We start from the raw sequence: 16161 nt of genomic DNA on the forward strand, positions 1-16161 counted from the left end.
GGCGTGACGTCATCTGTCTTTGTCCAGCTGCAGCACCAGCTAACGCTGTAGAAATGGATCCCGAGTAGCACACGATGGCATTTCGGCGACATTTCAGACAGTGATTCCGTACAGACTCATCAGTGTATGTGAAGATGTGCGATCTGAGCTCAGCGCTCATTAAAGAGGGCTGGTGAGTCACTACTGAGCGCTAACGGCTAACTGTGGTTAGCATGCTGCTCATGCTAACTCATGTTTACATTCGTCTACTCAGATTTATAAGCGAGTTTTACTTATAGCGTGTATTTATACGTGTTTATAGGTTTTTAAAAACCTAACGTTACAGTTTATATCGCTTCGTTAGTTAATTTATGTGGCTGTTTAGCTTTTTGGGATGTTTAGTGCTGTTAGCGGCTAAATCGTTAGCACGATTATCAGCATTTATTAACTGCTAGTCTTTTAGCAGTGCTTCTAAATTATTCAATAAACAATATTATAATATACATGTCATATATGATGGTTTATTAGTCGCCTGCTGAAGTTTCTCAGCGATTCTCTTAAACCAGTCTGGACTGTCATGGCAAGTTTCACAAGCTCCATTAAACTTCATAGAAACAATCCCAGACAGCATCTTACAACTTTTTAAGAGTCTAAGGGTTATATTGATCATATTAAGGTACCATAGTATTTATGTACCTCCAAAGTGCTTAAAAGCATATATGTGACCTTGGACCACATACTTATGTCATACTTATTCGAAATTGAGATTTATATATAATCTGAAAGCTGAATAAATAAGATTTCCATTGATGTAGGGTTTGCTAGGATAGGATGATGTACAAATATTAAAAAAATCTGGGTGCAAAAAAATAAAAATATTGAAAAAAGTTTTGATATATTTATGGTAGGACATTTACAAAATATCTTCATGGAGTATGATCCTTACTTAACATCCTAATGTTTTTGGTGATCATTTTGACCCATACAATGTATTTTTGGCTGTTACTACAAATATACCCATGTGACTTATGACTGTTTTTGTGGTCCAGGGTCACATAGACAGTACAAGTCAAAAGTTTTTAAAGAAGTCTTTTCTGCTCACCAAGCTTGCATTTGCCAAAAGCAGTAATATTGTGAAATATTATTACAGTTTAAAAATAACTGCTTACTATTTAAATATATTTTAAAACTTAATTTATTCCTGTGATGCAAAGCTACATTTTCAGCATCATTACTTCAGTCTTCAGTGTCACATGATCCTTCAGAAACCTAATATACTGATTTGCTGCTCAAGAAATATTATATTATTTAAAACAGTTGAGTAATTTTTTTTTTCATGGTTCTTTAATGAATAGAAAGATCCAAATATCAGAATTTATCTGAAATAAAAGCTTTTGTAACTTCATATACTATAGCATTCAAAAAAAAATTGAGGGGAAAGAAAATGATAGAAAATAATACTTTAATTTAGCAAGGATAGATTCAAATAGACACATTTTAATAAAACATTTCAATATGCAATTTTAATGTGCATGACAAAAACAATGGTTTTACCTTCATTTATCTAATAAAAGAAATTCAGAGCCATGGCAAAGTTTGAATAAAAAAAGTGTAAAATAAATAAATGAGGGCAAAAAAATATAATATAATTTAAAAAATAAATATATATATATATATATATATATATAAAATCAGTTATTTATGAAAGTAATTGAGTAAATTACATTGAAATAAGTGAGCAACTCCAAAAAACTAATAGTAGTCTATAGAACTATAAATAATACTAATAATAGAACTTGATAGCAAGTATTTTCCAAATTATACTTGGACATATTTTTAGTAATAATTTAACTATATTCCTTTTTTGTATAGAAGAAGCTATATAGATGGTTTTAAAATGGATGGTGATCCTTACATATTTCAGATAAATGCTGTTCTTCTGAACTTTCTAATAATCAAAGAAACCTGAAAAAATTCTACTCAGCTCTTTTTAACATAATAATACATTTATTTTTTGTTGAACAGCAAATCAGCATATTAGAATGATTTCTGAAGGATCATGCGACTGGAATAATGATGCTAAAAATATCAGCTTTGGACTCACAGGAATAAATCACATTTTAAAATATATTCAAACAGAAAACATTTCTTTTAAATTGTAATATTTAAAAATTTTTACTTACATTTTTATATGGGGTTATTATAAAACCCTAGCTGAAATCCCGCATGTTTCTTCACAGGTACCTTACAGATGAAGGAATAGAAGAATGTAAAAGTTCGACAGAGAAGGAGAAAACATCAGCGACTCAAATCATCCAAGTAGCACTCAACGTAAGATCTCTATGAAATTGCCTTGTTTTCTTTTATATTTGCTCATGTAGTATGTCTTTGTCAATTTGTGATCATATTTTTTGGGTTTTGGCTCTCCGTAATAGCCGGCACACCTTGACTAAGCCAATAGAAATAATACTATTATATAATTGACATTACAGAGTGATCTGAGACCCATCGGGAAGAGCTTCCTGCCGACGGACATCAACAGTGGACGAATAGAAAAGGTATATTTGTGCATTAAAATAACTGGTTTGAATTTCTGGATTGAAGACTTCATGCACTTGCTAATGTTGCCCACAAGATGGGGCAGTTATTAAATAAATCATTAGTACTGCATAAATGAAAAAAGACTGAGTCAGAACAGAGGTGAATAGGTAAAAGAACATTTGTTTGGTCTAAAGGACAGAATCATTTCTAAGAGCTGTGTTTCTCTGTAACACTAATTTAAACCCGCATGTTGAATTTGATGTGCTTTTATCTGTTTGCTGCAAAATCCTTCTCGATCTCCCGCAGTTGGAAGGCCCGTGTGTCCTTCAGGTGCAGAAGATTCGTAATGTTGCCGCTCCTAAAGATCATGAGGAGTCGCAGTCGGCGCCCAGAATGCTGCGTCTGCAGATGACGGACGGACACACGTCGTGTACCGGCCTCGAGTTCAACCATCTGTCCAAAATCAGGTACTTCCTTGTCATAATAGTACACTACTTTCAAGTAGGGATGTGTAAAACTACATCAGCTAGTCAGTGTGAGCTGATGTCCTGAAGAAGCCATGTACAATTAAACTAATTGACGGTCAGGTCCCGGTTCAAACGTTTCCTGTTCTTGCTGTGGGACGCAAAATGCAGCAAAATGGTGATGGTTTCAAGGAAGTGAATCATGGGGACATCTGACAGCATGATAATACTTAATGACAGTGTGCTAAAATCATTTCTGAGAAGTTCTCTTTTATTGAAAATGAATTAGTTCACTTGCATTAAAAATATTAAAGCTGGAAGTAAAATTCAGGGGAAAAAAAAAAATTTAAAGGACGACTAGTCAGCATTGTAGTTGATTTAACAAGAGCGGGAATGGCTGTAAAACTAGTATATTTCATAGTAAACATCATCTCTTTTTCTCCCCAAGCCTGCATTTATTTGATCAGAAATACAGTACAATTGTGATATATTATTACAATTTAAAATAGCTGCATTCTATTAGAATATACGTTAAAATGTAATTTATTCCTATGATGCAAAGCTGAATTTTCAGCATCATTACTCCAGTCTTCAGTGTCACTATCATTCTAATGTGCTTAATAAATAGAAAAATTTCTATTTATTCATATTGTGGTGAAAGCACTTGTGCCTTTTTGTGGAAACTGTTAAACGTTTTTTTTTATTTTTTTGGTTTACGATTCTTTGATAAAGAGACGTTTGTAATTTGGTGTATTTTATGTAAGAAAGTCACAGCCTTTAAAGATATGTAATATAATTTAAATCTGCAGATTAAAAAATATACATTTTAAAAAAACATATAAATGTGCATGGAAAAAAACAAAAACAATGTTTTTACCTTCACTGACATGATGAAATAAATAACACATCTAATAGTATAGAACTGTAAATAATTCTAATAAAATTAATAGTGGAGTTTAATAGCAACTAAGTATTTTCCAAATAATACTTGAAGATATTTATAATCATTTTTCAACGTGTTTTCCGTTTTTTTTTTTTTTTTTTTAGAGAAGCTATATAGATATTTTTTTTGTACATTTTGGAATGGTGTTCCATCCATATTATGGTTATTGAAAAACCCTGGCTGAAATAAAAATTTCAAAAGGACAGAACCTTTTTCAAAAAATTTCTAAAAACCTTTTGTAGCATTATAAATGACTTCACTGTCATTTTTGACTTATTTAATGCACCTTTTCTGAATAAAAGCATTCATTTCTTCAAACTTGACCCAAAACTAAGTTATTATTTAATAGAATAAATTCAAAGCCATAGCAAAGTTTAACGTAAAATAGTGTTAAAAAATAAAGTAAATAAATAATAAACAATAAATAATATTATGATTAGAAGAAATATAATCTAAAACAATTATATATTTAAAAAAAATCTAATGAGTTAATTATTAAAGTAAATAATGAGTAAATTAGATTGAAATAAGTATACAGATCTAATAGTATAGAACTGTAAATAATTCTAATAAAAAAAAGTATTTTCCAAATAATACTTGGAGATATTTATAATAGTTTTTCACTGTAAATTCCTTTTTTTTTTTGTATAGAAGCTATATAGATGTGTTTTTTTTTTTGTTTTTTTTTTTTTGTTTTTGTTTTTTGGATGGTGTTCCATCCATATTATGGTTATTGAAAAACCCTGGCTGAAATAAAAATTTCAAAAGGACAGAACCTTTTTCAAAAAATTTCAAAAAACCTTTTGTAGCATTATAAATGACTTCACTGTCATTTTTGACTTATTTAATGCACCTTTTCTGAATAAAAGCATTCATTTCTTCAAACCTGACCCAAAACTAAGTTATTATTTAATAGAATAAATTCAAAGCCATAGCAAAGTTTAACGTAAAATAGTGTTAAAAAATAAAGTAAATAAATAATAAACAATAAATAATATTATGATTAGAAGAAATATAATCTAAAACAATTATATATTTAAAAAAAATCTGAGTTAATTATTAAAGTAAATAATGAGTAAATTAGATTGAAATAAGTATACAGATCTAATAGTATAGAACTGTAAATAATTCTAATAAAAAAAAGTATTTTCCAAATAATACTTGGAGATATTTATGATAGTTTTTCACTGTGAATTCATTTTTTTTTTTTTGAAAGGAAGCTATATAGATGTGTTGTTGTTTTTTTGGATGGTGTTCCATCCATATTGGGGTTATTGAAAAACCCTGGCTGAAATAAACATTTCAAAAGGGCAGAAAATATTTGAAATAGAAACCTAAATATCTTTACTGGGACTTTTGACTTATTTAATGCACATTTTTTGAATAAAAGCATTAATTTCTCCAAACTTGGCACCAAACACAGTAGTGCCTGTTATTATTTAATAGTATGTGAAGCAGTATGCAACATGCAGTGTTAAATAATCAAACAGTAGTATGCTATGATGTTATATGACCTCATTTTGTTGCATGTTTAATTTAGTAAGTGGCATACAATTATCATCTTGTAAATCAATGTGGTTATTTTTAAATTATTTTGTATTTTTAATCTAAAGATGTGTACAAAATGAGTTAAAATTTGTTTAAGTTTTATTTGCCTCACAGGAGCACTGCATTGCAGGATACATTGTTTCATGTGGTTATAGTAGGCATTTTGACAAATGCATGTGTATTCAGGAAGTATGCTTACTATGCACACTACATACTTCAGAAATAGTATGAGTAATGTGGAATCTGCGCCCGCAGAATTCTGTAGAAAGTTCTCTCCACCGTACATGTTTATTAGATTTTATGGCTAATTTATTCAACCTTATTGGTATCAAACATTATATTAAAGCATAAACGTGAAGATTTGGCAAACGGCTGTGATTTAAACTCCCCTAACTTGCTTTTTGTGAACGAATGGCTGTAAAAGTACCTCAGATATTTAATTGAAGCACGTCTAATTGGGCCGTATGATTTAATGAAATAACGTCTCGGCCCGTCAGACACAGTGAAGTGGCCCATAATGAGGCCAAAAACCCGGCGTTTGATTAAACGCAGCTCTTAATATGATAAAGAGGTCCTGTAATTGCCTTGAGCCAGACTAAAGACGTTTTTTGATGTAGTGGGGAGCTGCATAAAAGGGCTTTTCGCTGTGAATTGATGTTCACGGCACTACAGAGTCATTCAGGGTTGTGTTATTGTGCTATATTTGAGGTTACTTCAGGCTGATTTTCTCTTTTGCTCAATCAACCTAAAACATCAATGTCATTTTGAAATGCGGAAAAACACTGTCTTTGTTTAGGTTAGGTTCGGCTTGCGTGCCAGGAATGTGTCTCTTTTGTTGCTTTGATTTATGCATCGCTATAATGTTTTTTTTTTACTAAACTTGAAACAACTTATGTCATGTTATGTTTTAATAGTATATACTAAGCTTTGAATTATGAAGGTACAAATGCGTGATGAATTACGTCCTTAATTTTAATACATAATATTGATGATTTATTCGAATCATTATCCCTAAAATGAGCAAGGAATAGTTCACACAGAAATTAAAATGTGCTAAATATTTATTCACCCTCAGGCCATCCAAGATGAGTTTTTCTTCATCAGATTTGAAGAAATGTAGCATTGCATCACTTGCTCACCAATGGATCCTCTGCAGTGAATGGGTGCCGTCAGAATGAGGGTCATATAAATGGATGATAAAAACATCACAATAATCCACACCACTCCAGTACATCAATTAACGCTTAAAAGGTTACATTTAACATTACTGCAGTGAATGGGTGCCGTCAGAATGAGCGTCTGATAAAAAGCTGATAAGAGATCACAATAATCCACAAGTAATCCACTCCACTCCAGTCCATCAATTAATGCTTAAAAGAATACATTTAGCATTAGATCATTGTTTTACCAATGGATCCTCTGCAGTGAATGGGTGCCAGCAGAATGAGACTCCAAACATATGATAAAAGCAACACAATAATCCACACCACTCCAGTCCATCAGTTAACATCTTGAGAAGTTAAAAGCTGCGTGTTTGTAAGAAACAAATCCACCATTAAGATGTTTTTAAACCTCAAACTATTGCTTTCGTCTAAAATACGAGTCTATAATCCATAATAACGCGTCCATAATGGTGTTTGATCTGTGCAGATTTCTCTCCTGATTCAGACCAAACAACTTTTTAACACAAGTAAGCAATTTTAGACAGTTTAAAGTTAAAAATGGTTAATTATGGATATGTTTTATACAAACATGCAGCTTTTGTCTTCTCAAGATGTTAATTGATGGACTGGATTACTTGCGGATTATTGTGATGTTTTTATCAGCTGTTTGGACTCTCATTCTGACGGCACCCATTCACTACAGATGATCCATTGATGAGCAAGTGATGCAATGCTACATTTCTCCAAATCTGATACAGAAACAAACTCATCTACTTTTTGGATGGCCTGAGGTTAAGGACACTTTCAGCTAATTTTAATTTTGGGTTCACTATTTCTTTGAAATAACATCATCTAATCATATAAACATTAAGTAAATTTCACAACTTATGCCATGTTATTTTTTTAATATGATGCACTAAGCTATGAATTATGAAGGTGCAAATGCATAACGAGTTACGCCCTTAATTTTAATACATAATATTGATGGTTTGTTCAAATCATTAACCCTAATATGAGCGAAAATTACCATGATGCTTCGGAATAGTGTACACAAAAATGAAAATTTCCTAAATATTTCTTACCCTCAAAACATCCAAGATGTAGATGAGTTTGTTTCTTCATCAGGTTTGAAGAAATATAGCATTGCATCACCTGCTCACCAATTGATCATCTGATGTGAATGGGTGCCGTCAAAATGAGTCCAAACAGCTGATAAAAGCATTACAATAATCCACAAGTAAACCTCTTGTCCATCAGTTAATATCTTGAGAAACCAAAAGCTGTGTGTTTGTAAGAAACAAATCCATCATTAAGATGTTTTTAAACCTCAAACCATTGATTCCAGCGCAAATATGAATCCATAATCCATAATAACGCTTCCTCCAGTGAAAAAAAAGTCTCCTGTTGTCCTCTCACATTAAAATTCATAGACATATTTGTTTAGAGCCGTTCTAGACTGTTTTGGCTTGTAAATGCTGATCTGTGCATATTTCTCTCCTGATTCAGACAAGATGACATTTTCACTGAAGGAAGTTATTATGGATTATGGACTTATTTTAACTGTAGTTAAAAACATCTTGATGGATTTGTTTCTTACAAACACACAGCTTTTGGTCTTTCAAGATATTAACTGATGGACTAAAGTGGTGTGGATTACTTGTGAATTACTGTGATGCTTTTAATCAGCTATTTGGACTCTCATTCTGACGGTACCCATTCACTGCAGAGGATCTGTTTGTGAGCAAGTGATGTAATGCTACATTTCTCCAAATCTGATGAAGAAACAAACTCCTCTACATCTTGGATGGCCTGAGGGTGAGTACAATTCTGCAAATTTTCACTTTTGGGTGAACTATTCCCAAAATAACAACATCTAATTATCTAAACATCTAGTAAATTTCACAAACAGTTACAAAGAAACTGCAAAACATGACATTTTGAAGTAGAAATACTTCACAGTCTTGTTTAAACCCCCAAAACACTTTCAGTCAAGGAAACCTGACACTGTGTAATCTTGTATAGCCGTTCAAACTCAAACGACCTTTTCTGCCCTTTTCTTGTACTCCCCTTCCTTTAACCCCAGTTTCAGACCTTCTGATTGGCTCAAACCTCACCAATCCCGTGTCTCCATTACCGCTCTGGCCGGGCATCAGCCGTTGTGTTGGCCGTCGGCCAGCAGCTACAGGTGGATACTGTGTTGTCGTGCCGTTTGAAGAACAGAGCGCTCTTTATTCATCTGTTTCTCGCCTCACTCTCTTTCTACATCCATCCCTGTCGCTAACATGCAGAATGAAACTCCCCACTGTTCGTTTGAACCCAAAGCTTCCTTTATTCAAGCACAGAACGGACATGCATTAGTGTATACGAAGGCTTTGCGAGCACACTTATAAACTGTTGTTTGGCTTTGGTTATGTACATTACAAGTACGATTGAGTTACCAAGACTTTAAATGTTTTTATTTATCAAAGAAATCCTTACGGTTTCACAAAAATACTCAAGAATTGTTTCTTGAGCAGCAAATCAGAATATTCAAATGACTTCTGAAGGATCATGTGACTAAAGACTGGAGTAATGATTCTGAAAATTCAGATTTAAATCTCAGGAATAAATTATAATTGAAATTTTATTCAAATAGTAAACAGTAATTTTAATTTTTAATAATATTTAACTATTTTAAATGTGTTTTTGATTAATTAAATACAGCCTTGGTCGGGCTCAAAAATGTTTTAAAACCTTACAGACTCTAAATCTTACAGTTTTTCATTCCATTTAAAAAGAAGTGAATGAAGGTAAAACAGAATGAAACTATCTATTATTCATTGAAGCTTTCATTATTCAAGCACAGAATGGACATACATTATTTTAAAGTGCGTATGAAGGTTTTGCACACTTACAAACTCTAGTTTGGCTTTGATTATGTACATTACAAGTATGTGTAGTTATCATTACTTTAAATAAATGCTTTTTTTGTACTTTCTATTCATTAAAAAAATCCTGAAAAAAAAAAAATACATCATGATTTCCACAAAAATACCACACAGAACAATCACAAAGTGTTTCTTGAGCAGCAAATCAGCATTTTTGAATGATTTCTGAAGAATCATGTGCTGAAAATTCTGATTTAAATCTCAAAAATAAATATTTTAAAATATATTAAAATGTAAACAGTTATTTTAAATTGTAGTAATGTTTTTAAAAAATTACTGTATTTTTGATCAAATAAATACAGCATTGGTGAGACTCAAAAACATTTCAAAACCTTTCTGACCCTAAACCTTTCAGTGTTTCATTCCATTTAAAAAGAAGTGAAAAAACTATCTATTATTCATTGAACCCAAAGCTTTCTTTATTCAAGTACAGAACGGACATGCCTTATTTTAAAGTGCACATGAAGGCTTTGCACACTTATAAACTCTGGTTTGGTTATGTACATTGCAAGTGCATGATTTCAAATAAATGCGTTTTTTTACTTTCTGTTTATCAAAGAACCCTGAAAAACAAAATGCATAATGGTTTCCAAAAAAATACTAAACAGAACAATCAAGAAGTGTTTCTTGAGCAGCAAATCAGCATATTCGAATGATTTCTGAAGGATCATGTGACTGAAGACTGGAGTAATGGTGCTGAAAATTCAGATTTAAATCACAGGAATAAATTATAATTTAAAATGTATTCAAATAGTAAACAGTTATTTTAGATTTTAATAATATTTTTAAAAAATTACTGTATTTTTGAACAAATAAATACAGCATTGGTGAGACCCAAAAACATTGTAAAACCTTACCGACCCTAAACCTTTCAGTTTCATTGCGTTTATTTATAAAGAAGTGAATGTAAGTGAAACAGAATGAAACTATCTATTATTCATTGAACCAAAAGCTTCCTTTATACATTCACAGGATTTCAAGCATAGAAAGATTGTGTATTTGAACGGTTGCTTTATAAACTCTAGTTTGACTTTGTAGTTTACATTTTACAATTCGGTTTGGTGTCACTTGTTTCAAATAATTATTTCACCTTTAAACTGAAAGTGAGATTGTTTGAAAGAACAGAAGCATTGTGCTGGAACAAACAGTGTTTTTTCTGACATCTCCAGAGAGTTTGTATCGGATCCTACATCCCTTTGAGCTTTGTGCCGATGAACCGGTCAGGAAAGTCTGTAATTGCGGTAGTCACGTCACACATCGAGTCCTGTCAAACTCCCCAGGCTCTTTTAATGAGAGGACCAAGCAAAGTTCGACTCTGCTTGTATTCTTGAGGGCGAGTTTATTTGGCGTGTAGGAGAGCGGAGAGGTGTGCGTGTGATGTATTTTTAGCAGGCGCTTCTTCTGCAGTGCAGAGCGGTGCATTAACATTTGATCAGGGTGCAGGCAAGGGGACACATTTGAGGAAATAAGCCAGCATTTTGGAAAATTCACTGCTCCACTTCTGTCCTCGGGGTATTAGAGTGTTTGTGAGGGGAAAATAGAGTTTCTTCGTCTTCCTCTCTCTCAATCCATCCCTTCTCTCCCCGCTTTAATCTTTAATTAAAGTCAAACAGCCAGTTCTTAATCCCAACTTACAGCAAATGCCCCACACTAACTAAAGCTGAAACACATCGGAGGAAAAAAAAAACCTGATTGACAACCAGGAAATAGAAGCAAGTAAAGCAGAGAAGTGCAATTATGAATTTTAAATTCTCTCACTCCTCTTTTTTTTTTTTTTTTGGAAAGTCATTGCAGATGCCGAATAAGAAAAACTGACCTATTTTTGGGGTGAATTTCCAGATAAGTTTCTCAAGAAATCCCTGGGTCACATTATACCATAAAATCAAAAGGGAACATTCAGAAAATTTTATTTTAAGAACATTAAGGCTTTGACATTATTACAATTAAACTCAACATTTTTGTAAAATAAAAATCATCAAGGCTGCATTTACTTGAACAAAAACAGTAATATTGTGAAATATTATTACAGTTTAAAATCATGGTTTACTATTTTAATATACTTAAAAATATAACCACTGATCTATAATAGAGAGTCATTATATAGATCAGTGAATATAACTTATTCCTGAGTTGCAAAGCTGAATTTTCAGCATCATTACTGCAGTCTTCAGAACCTGTGATTCTTTTTTTTTTTTTTTTTTTTAAAAACAGTGTTTATTTAAAATAGAAATCTTTTTAACAATGTAAGTCTTTGCTATCCCTTTTTATCAATTTGACACATCCTTGGTGAATAAAAGTATTAATTTCTTTTAAAAAATAAAAATTTACTAACCACAAACTTTCAAACGGTAATTATATTGTTACAAAAGATTTCTATTTTAAATGAATTCGGTTCTTTTTAACTTTTTATTTATTAAAGAATCCTGAAAAACAGTATCCAACAAAATATTAAGCAGCACAGCTGTTTTCAAAATTGATAATACATTTTTTTTTTCTTTTGATTTTTAAAAAAATCTATAGATTTTCTAAAATGTGACCTGGACATTTCTTTGTACACTACTGTTTAGAAGTTTGGGGTCAATAAGATTTTAATACTAATTCAACAGGGATGCAATGAAATGTTTAAAAATGACAGAGAATGTAATGTTCAGGTTTTCAGCATTGATGATAATCAGAAATTCTTAAGCAGCAAATCAGCATATTAGAATGATTTCTGAAAGATTATATGACGTCAAAAACTGGAGTAATGATGCTGAAAATTCAGGTTTGATCACAGGACAGGATTGTACAGCTTTTACTATATTTTTGATCAAATAAATGCAGCCTTGGTGAGCAGAAGAGACAGAAAAAAAACTCCACACTTTTCTATTGATTTAACACTTAGATTTGATTTCTGCTTCACTTTCAGTCTGAACACTCCGCCTGGAACCAAAGTGAAGCTCCTGGGGGCCATTGAGGTTAAAAATGGCATTCTGCTATTGGACGATTCCAAGATCACGGTTCTCGGAGGCGAAGTGGATCACATGATTGAGAAATGGGAGTTGCAGAGGGTGAGGTGCATCTTTTCTCTCAAGCTTCATAACGAATGTATTCGGATGATTTAGTTGTAATCTAAATATTGACAATCACCTTTAAAGTTGTCCAAATGAAGTTCTTAGCAATGCATATTACTAATCAAAAATTATGTTTTGATATATTAACGGTAGGAAATGTAAAAAATATCTTAATAGAGCATCTTAATATTCTAATGATTTTTGGCATAAAGGAAAAAAACGAAAATTTTGACCCATGCAGTGTATTTTTGTCTATTGCTACAAATATACCCGTGCTACTTAGGACTGGTTTTGTGGTCCAGGGTCACATATATGCTGTAGCACAAGATGTCTGATTAATTCCAAGTGTCAGGGAGTTGGTGTAAAACATGAAACTACTCTAATTTACGACTGTTTTTAGCGCAAGAAACCTTCACTGACGTTATAAGTGGGCTCCAGGGAAGAAATTAAGAGATGCAAAAGTGTAAAATGTGACCCCTTTAAAGGTTCTGTTCATTAAAAGTTAAGGAACAGAAGCCACAGTGTCACACAGAATCAGGAGTGCCTGTAACCATCTGTTAATATTCTGCATGTTTTAGCTCAGTGATGGATGACACATTGGCAACAGATGATTTATTTTAATTATCAATCAAAGCCAGATAGCATGAAAGACGGATTGCTTTATTCATCTTGATGAGTAAATGACTTCAGTCCAAAGATTATTCTGTCATATGGATCAGGGTTATTTTAGCTAACTAAAACTGAAAAGCATAAAAAAACTTATTTGAAATAAACATTAACTTTAATAAAAATAAATAAGTTTTTTTTTTTTCAACTAGTTCGCAAGCATTTCTCATTTTAATTTAATTTTAAGTTAAAATTAACTTAATGTCCTAAAGTATGCTGCCAGTTTCAAGATTACATGATTAAAGTCGTGATATTTTGAGAATAAAAGTCTAAATATTATGAGAATAAAGTCGAAATGCTGCGAGATAAGTCGTAATATTTCAAGAGTGAAGTCTAAATAATGAAAATGAATTCGAAATATTTCGAGAATAATTCGGGAGTGTTTCGTGAAGGAAGTCGCAGTGTTTCGGGAATGAAGTCGCAGTGTTTCGTGAAGGAAGTCGCAGTATTTCGGGAATGAAATCACAGTTTTTCGGGAATAAAGTCAAAGTGTTTTAGGAATTAAGTCGAAGTGTTTCTGGAATGAAGTCGCAGTGTTTCGGGAATGAAGTTAAAGTGTTTTGGGAATGAAGTCGGGGTGTTTCAGAAATGAAGAGTGTTTGGAGAATAGCAACTATGAGATTAGTTATATTTTGTGAGTACATATCATTTTATGATATGTAGACTTTATTCTTGTAGTATTCAGACTTTATTCTCGTAGTATTCCGGCTTTATTCTTAAAGTATTCCAGCTATATTCTCTTAATATTCTGACTTTATTCTCGTAGTATTCCGGCTTTATTCTTGAAGTATTCCAGCTTTATTCTCATAGTATTCCGACTTTATTCTTGTACTATTCCGGCTTTATTTCTCATAGTATTCCGGCTTTATTCTCTTAATATTCCAACTTTATTCTCGAGGTATTCCGACTTTATTCTTGTAGTATCCAGACTTTATTCTCGTAGTATTCCGGCTTTATTCTTAAAGTATTTCAGCTATATTCTCTTAATATTCTGACTTTATTCTCGTAGTATTCCGGCTTTATTCTTGAAGTATTCCAGCTTTATTCTCATAGTATTCCGGCTTTATTCTCTTAATATTCCGACTTTATTCTCGTAGTATTCCGGCTTTATTCTTGAAGTATTCCAGCTTTATTCTCATAGTATTCCGACTTTATTCTTGTACTATTCCGGCTTTATTTCTCATAGTATTCCGGCTTTATTCTCTTAATATTCCAACTTTATTCTCGAGGTATTCCGACTTTATTCTTGTAGTATTCGGGCTTTATTCTAAAGTATTCCGACTTTATTCTTTTAGTATTCCGACTTTATTCTTGTAGTATTCGGGCTTTATTCTCATAGTATTCCGGCTATGTTGTCTTAATATTCCGACTTTATTGTCGTAGTATTCCGGCTTTATTCCTGAAGTATTCCGGCTTTATTCTCATAGTATTCCGGCTTTATTCTTGTGCTATTCCGGCTTTATTTCTCATAGTATTCCGGCTTTATTCTCTTAATATTCCAACTTTATTCTCGAGGTATTCCGACTTTATTCTTGTAGTATTCGGGCTTTATTCTAAAGTATTCCGACTTTATTCTTTTAGTATTCCGACTTTATTCTTGTAGTATTCGGGCTTTATTCTCATAGTATTCCGGCTATGTTGTCTTAATATTCCGACTTTATTGTCGTAGTATTCCGGCTTTATTCTTGAAGTATTCCAGCTTTATTCCTGAAGTATTCCGGCTTTATTCTCTCAATATTTCGACTTTATTCTCGTAGTATTCCGACTTTATTCTCATAGTATTCCGGCTTTATTCTCTCAATATTTCGACTTTATTCTCATAGTATTCCGACTTTATTCTCATAGTATTCCGGCTTTATTTCTCATAGTATTCCGGCTTTATTCTCTTAATATTCCAACTTTATTCTCGAGGTATTCCGACTTTATTCTTGTAGTATTCGGGCTTTATTCTCATAGTATTCCGGCTATGTTCTCTTAATATTCCGACTTTATTGTCGTAGTATTCCGGCTTTATTCTTGAAGTATTCCAGCTTTATTCCTGAAGTATTCCGGCTTTATTCTCATAGTATTCCGGCTTTATTCTCTCAATATTTCGACTTTATTCTCGTAGTATTCCGACTTTATTCTCATAGTATTCCGGCTTTATTCTCTTAGTATTCCGTCTTTATTCTCGTAGTATTCCGTCTTTATTCACATAGTTTTCCAGCTTTATTCTCGTAGTATTCTGACTTTATTCAAGTAATATTTCAAATTTATTCTCGTAGTATTTCGACTTTGATCTTATAATCATAGATTAAAAAAAAAAAAAACATTGCACTAAAACGCCGTCAAAGTAACTAAAACTGAAAAAAACATAACACATTTGAACAAAATTAAAAAAACTTTAACTAAAATTAAAATGAGAATAGAAAAACTGTATTAAACATACTGTAATTATTAGTATTGAATATAATAGCATCTCAATGATACTAAAGTAGCCCTAGTCTGGATTCACTTGAATGCTACATTACATCTGATGAAATTTCATCTTTTTCTCACAAAAGAGCCTCGTCAAACACAGCCGGAGAAACATTGGTGCAGAAGGTGGACCACCTCCATTCGTTCCCTTTGGACAGGTCAGAACTCCTTCAGCTTCTTTTATTGTGACCTTTGATCTTCTGGTTATTTATGAAGTTGATTTGACTGAATGAATGAATGGTATATAATCTGTCGTCATCTCTCTGTAGAAATGTGCTCATAAGGAGCAGGTGGACAGCAGAGCTTTGGATCAGAGGAAGACCTTGCAGAGCACTAATGCTATCAAAACGGCTGACGACAGCGATGAGTTTGAGAAACAAAGAATCGCTGCTATCGCAGAGGTCGCCAAGAGTAAAGAGG

At 32.4% G+C, this 16161-nt stretch overlaps 1 protein-coding gene across 1 annotated transcript in view; it reads left to right on the forward strand.

The window, feature by feature from the left end:
* tdrd3 (tudor domain containing 3) overlaps nt 1–16161 on the forward strand; it is a 27898-nt gene continuing 11737 nt past the window's right edge. The window contains exons 1-7 of the mRNA XM_073825908.1: nt 1–172; nt 2220–2310; nt 2472–2537; nt 2827–2987; nt 12474–12615; nt 15828–15899; nt 16011–16160. Coding sequence (XP_073682009.1) covers nt 135–172; nt 2220–2310; nt 2472–2537; nt 2827–2987; nt 12474–12615; nt 15828–15899; nt 16011–16160 — 720 coding nt within the window. The 5' untranslated portion in view covers nt 1–134. The remainder of the gene's footprint in view (nt 173–2219; nt 2311–2471; nt 2538–2826; nt 2988–12473; nt 12616–15827; nt 15900–16010; nt 16161) is intronic.

This window comes from Garra rufa, chromosome 20 (assembly GCF_049309525.1).
Source record: "Garra rufa chromosome 20, GarRuf1.0, whole genome shotgun sequence".
In the NCBI taxonomy this organism is placed as follows: Eukaryota; Metazoa; Chordata; class Actinopteri; order Cypriniformes; family Cyprinidae; genus Garra; species Garra rufa.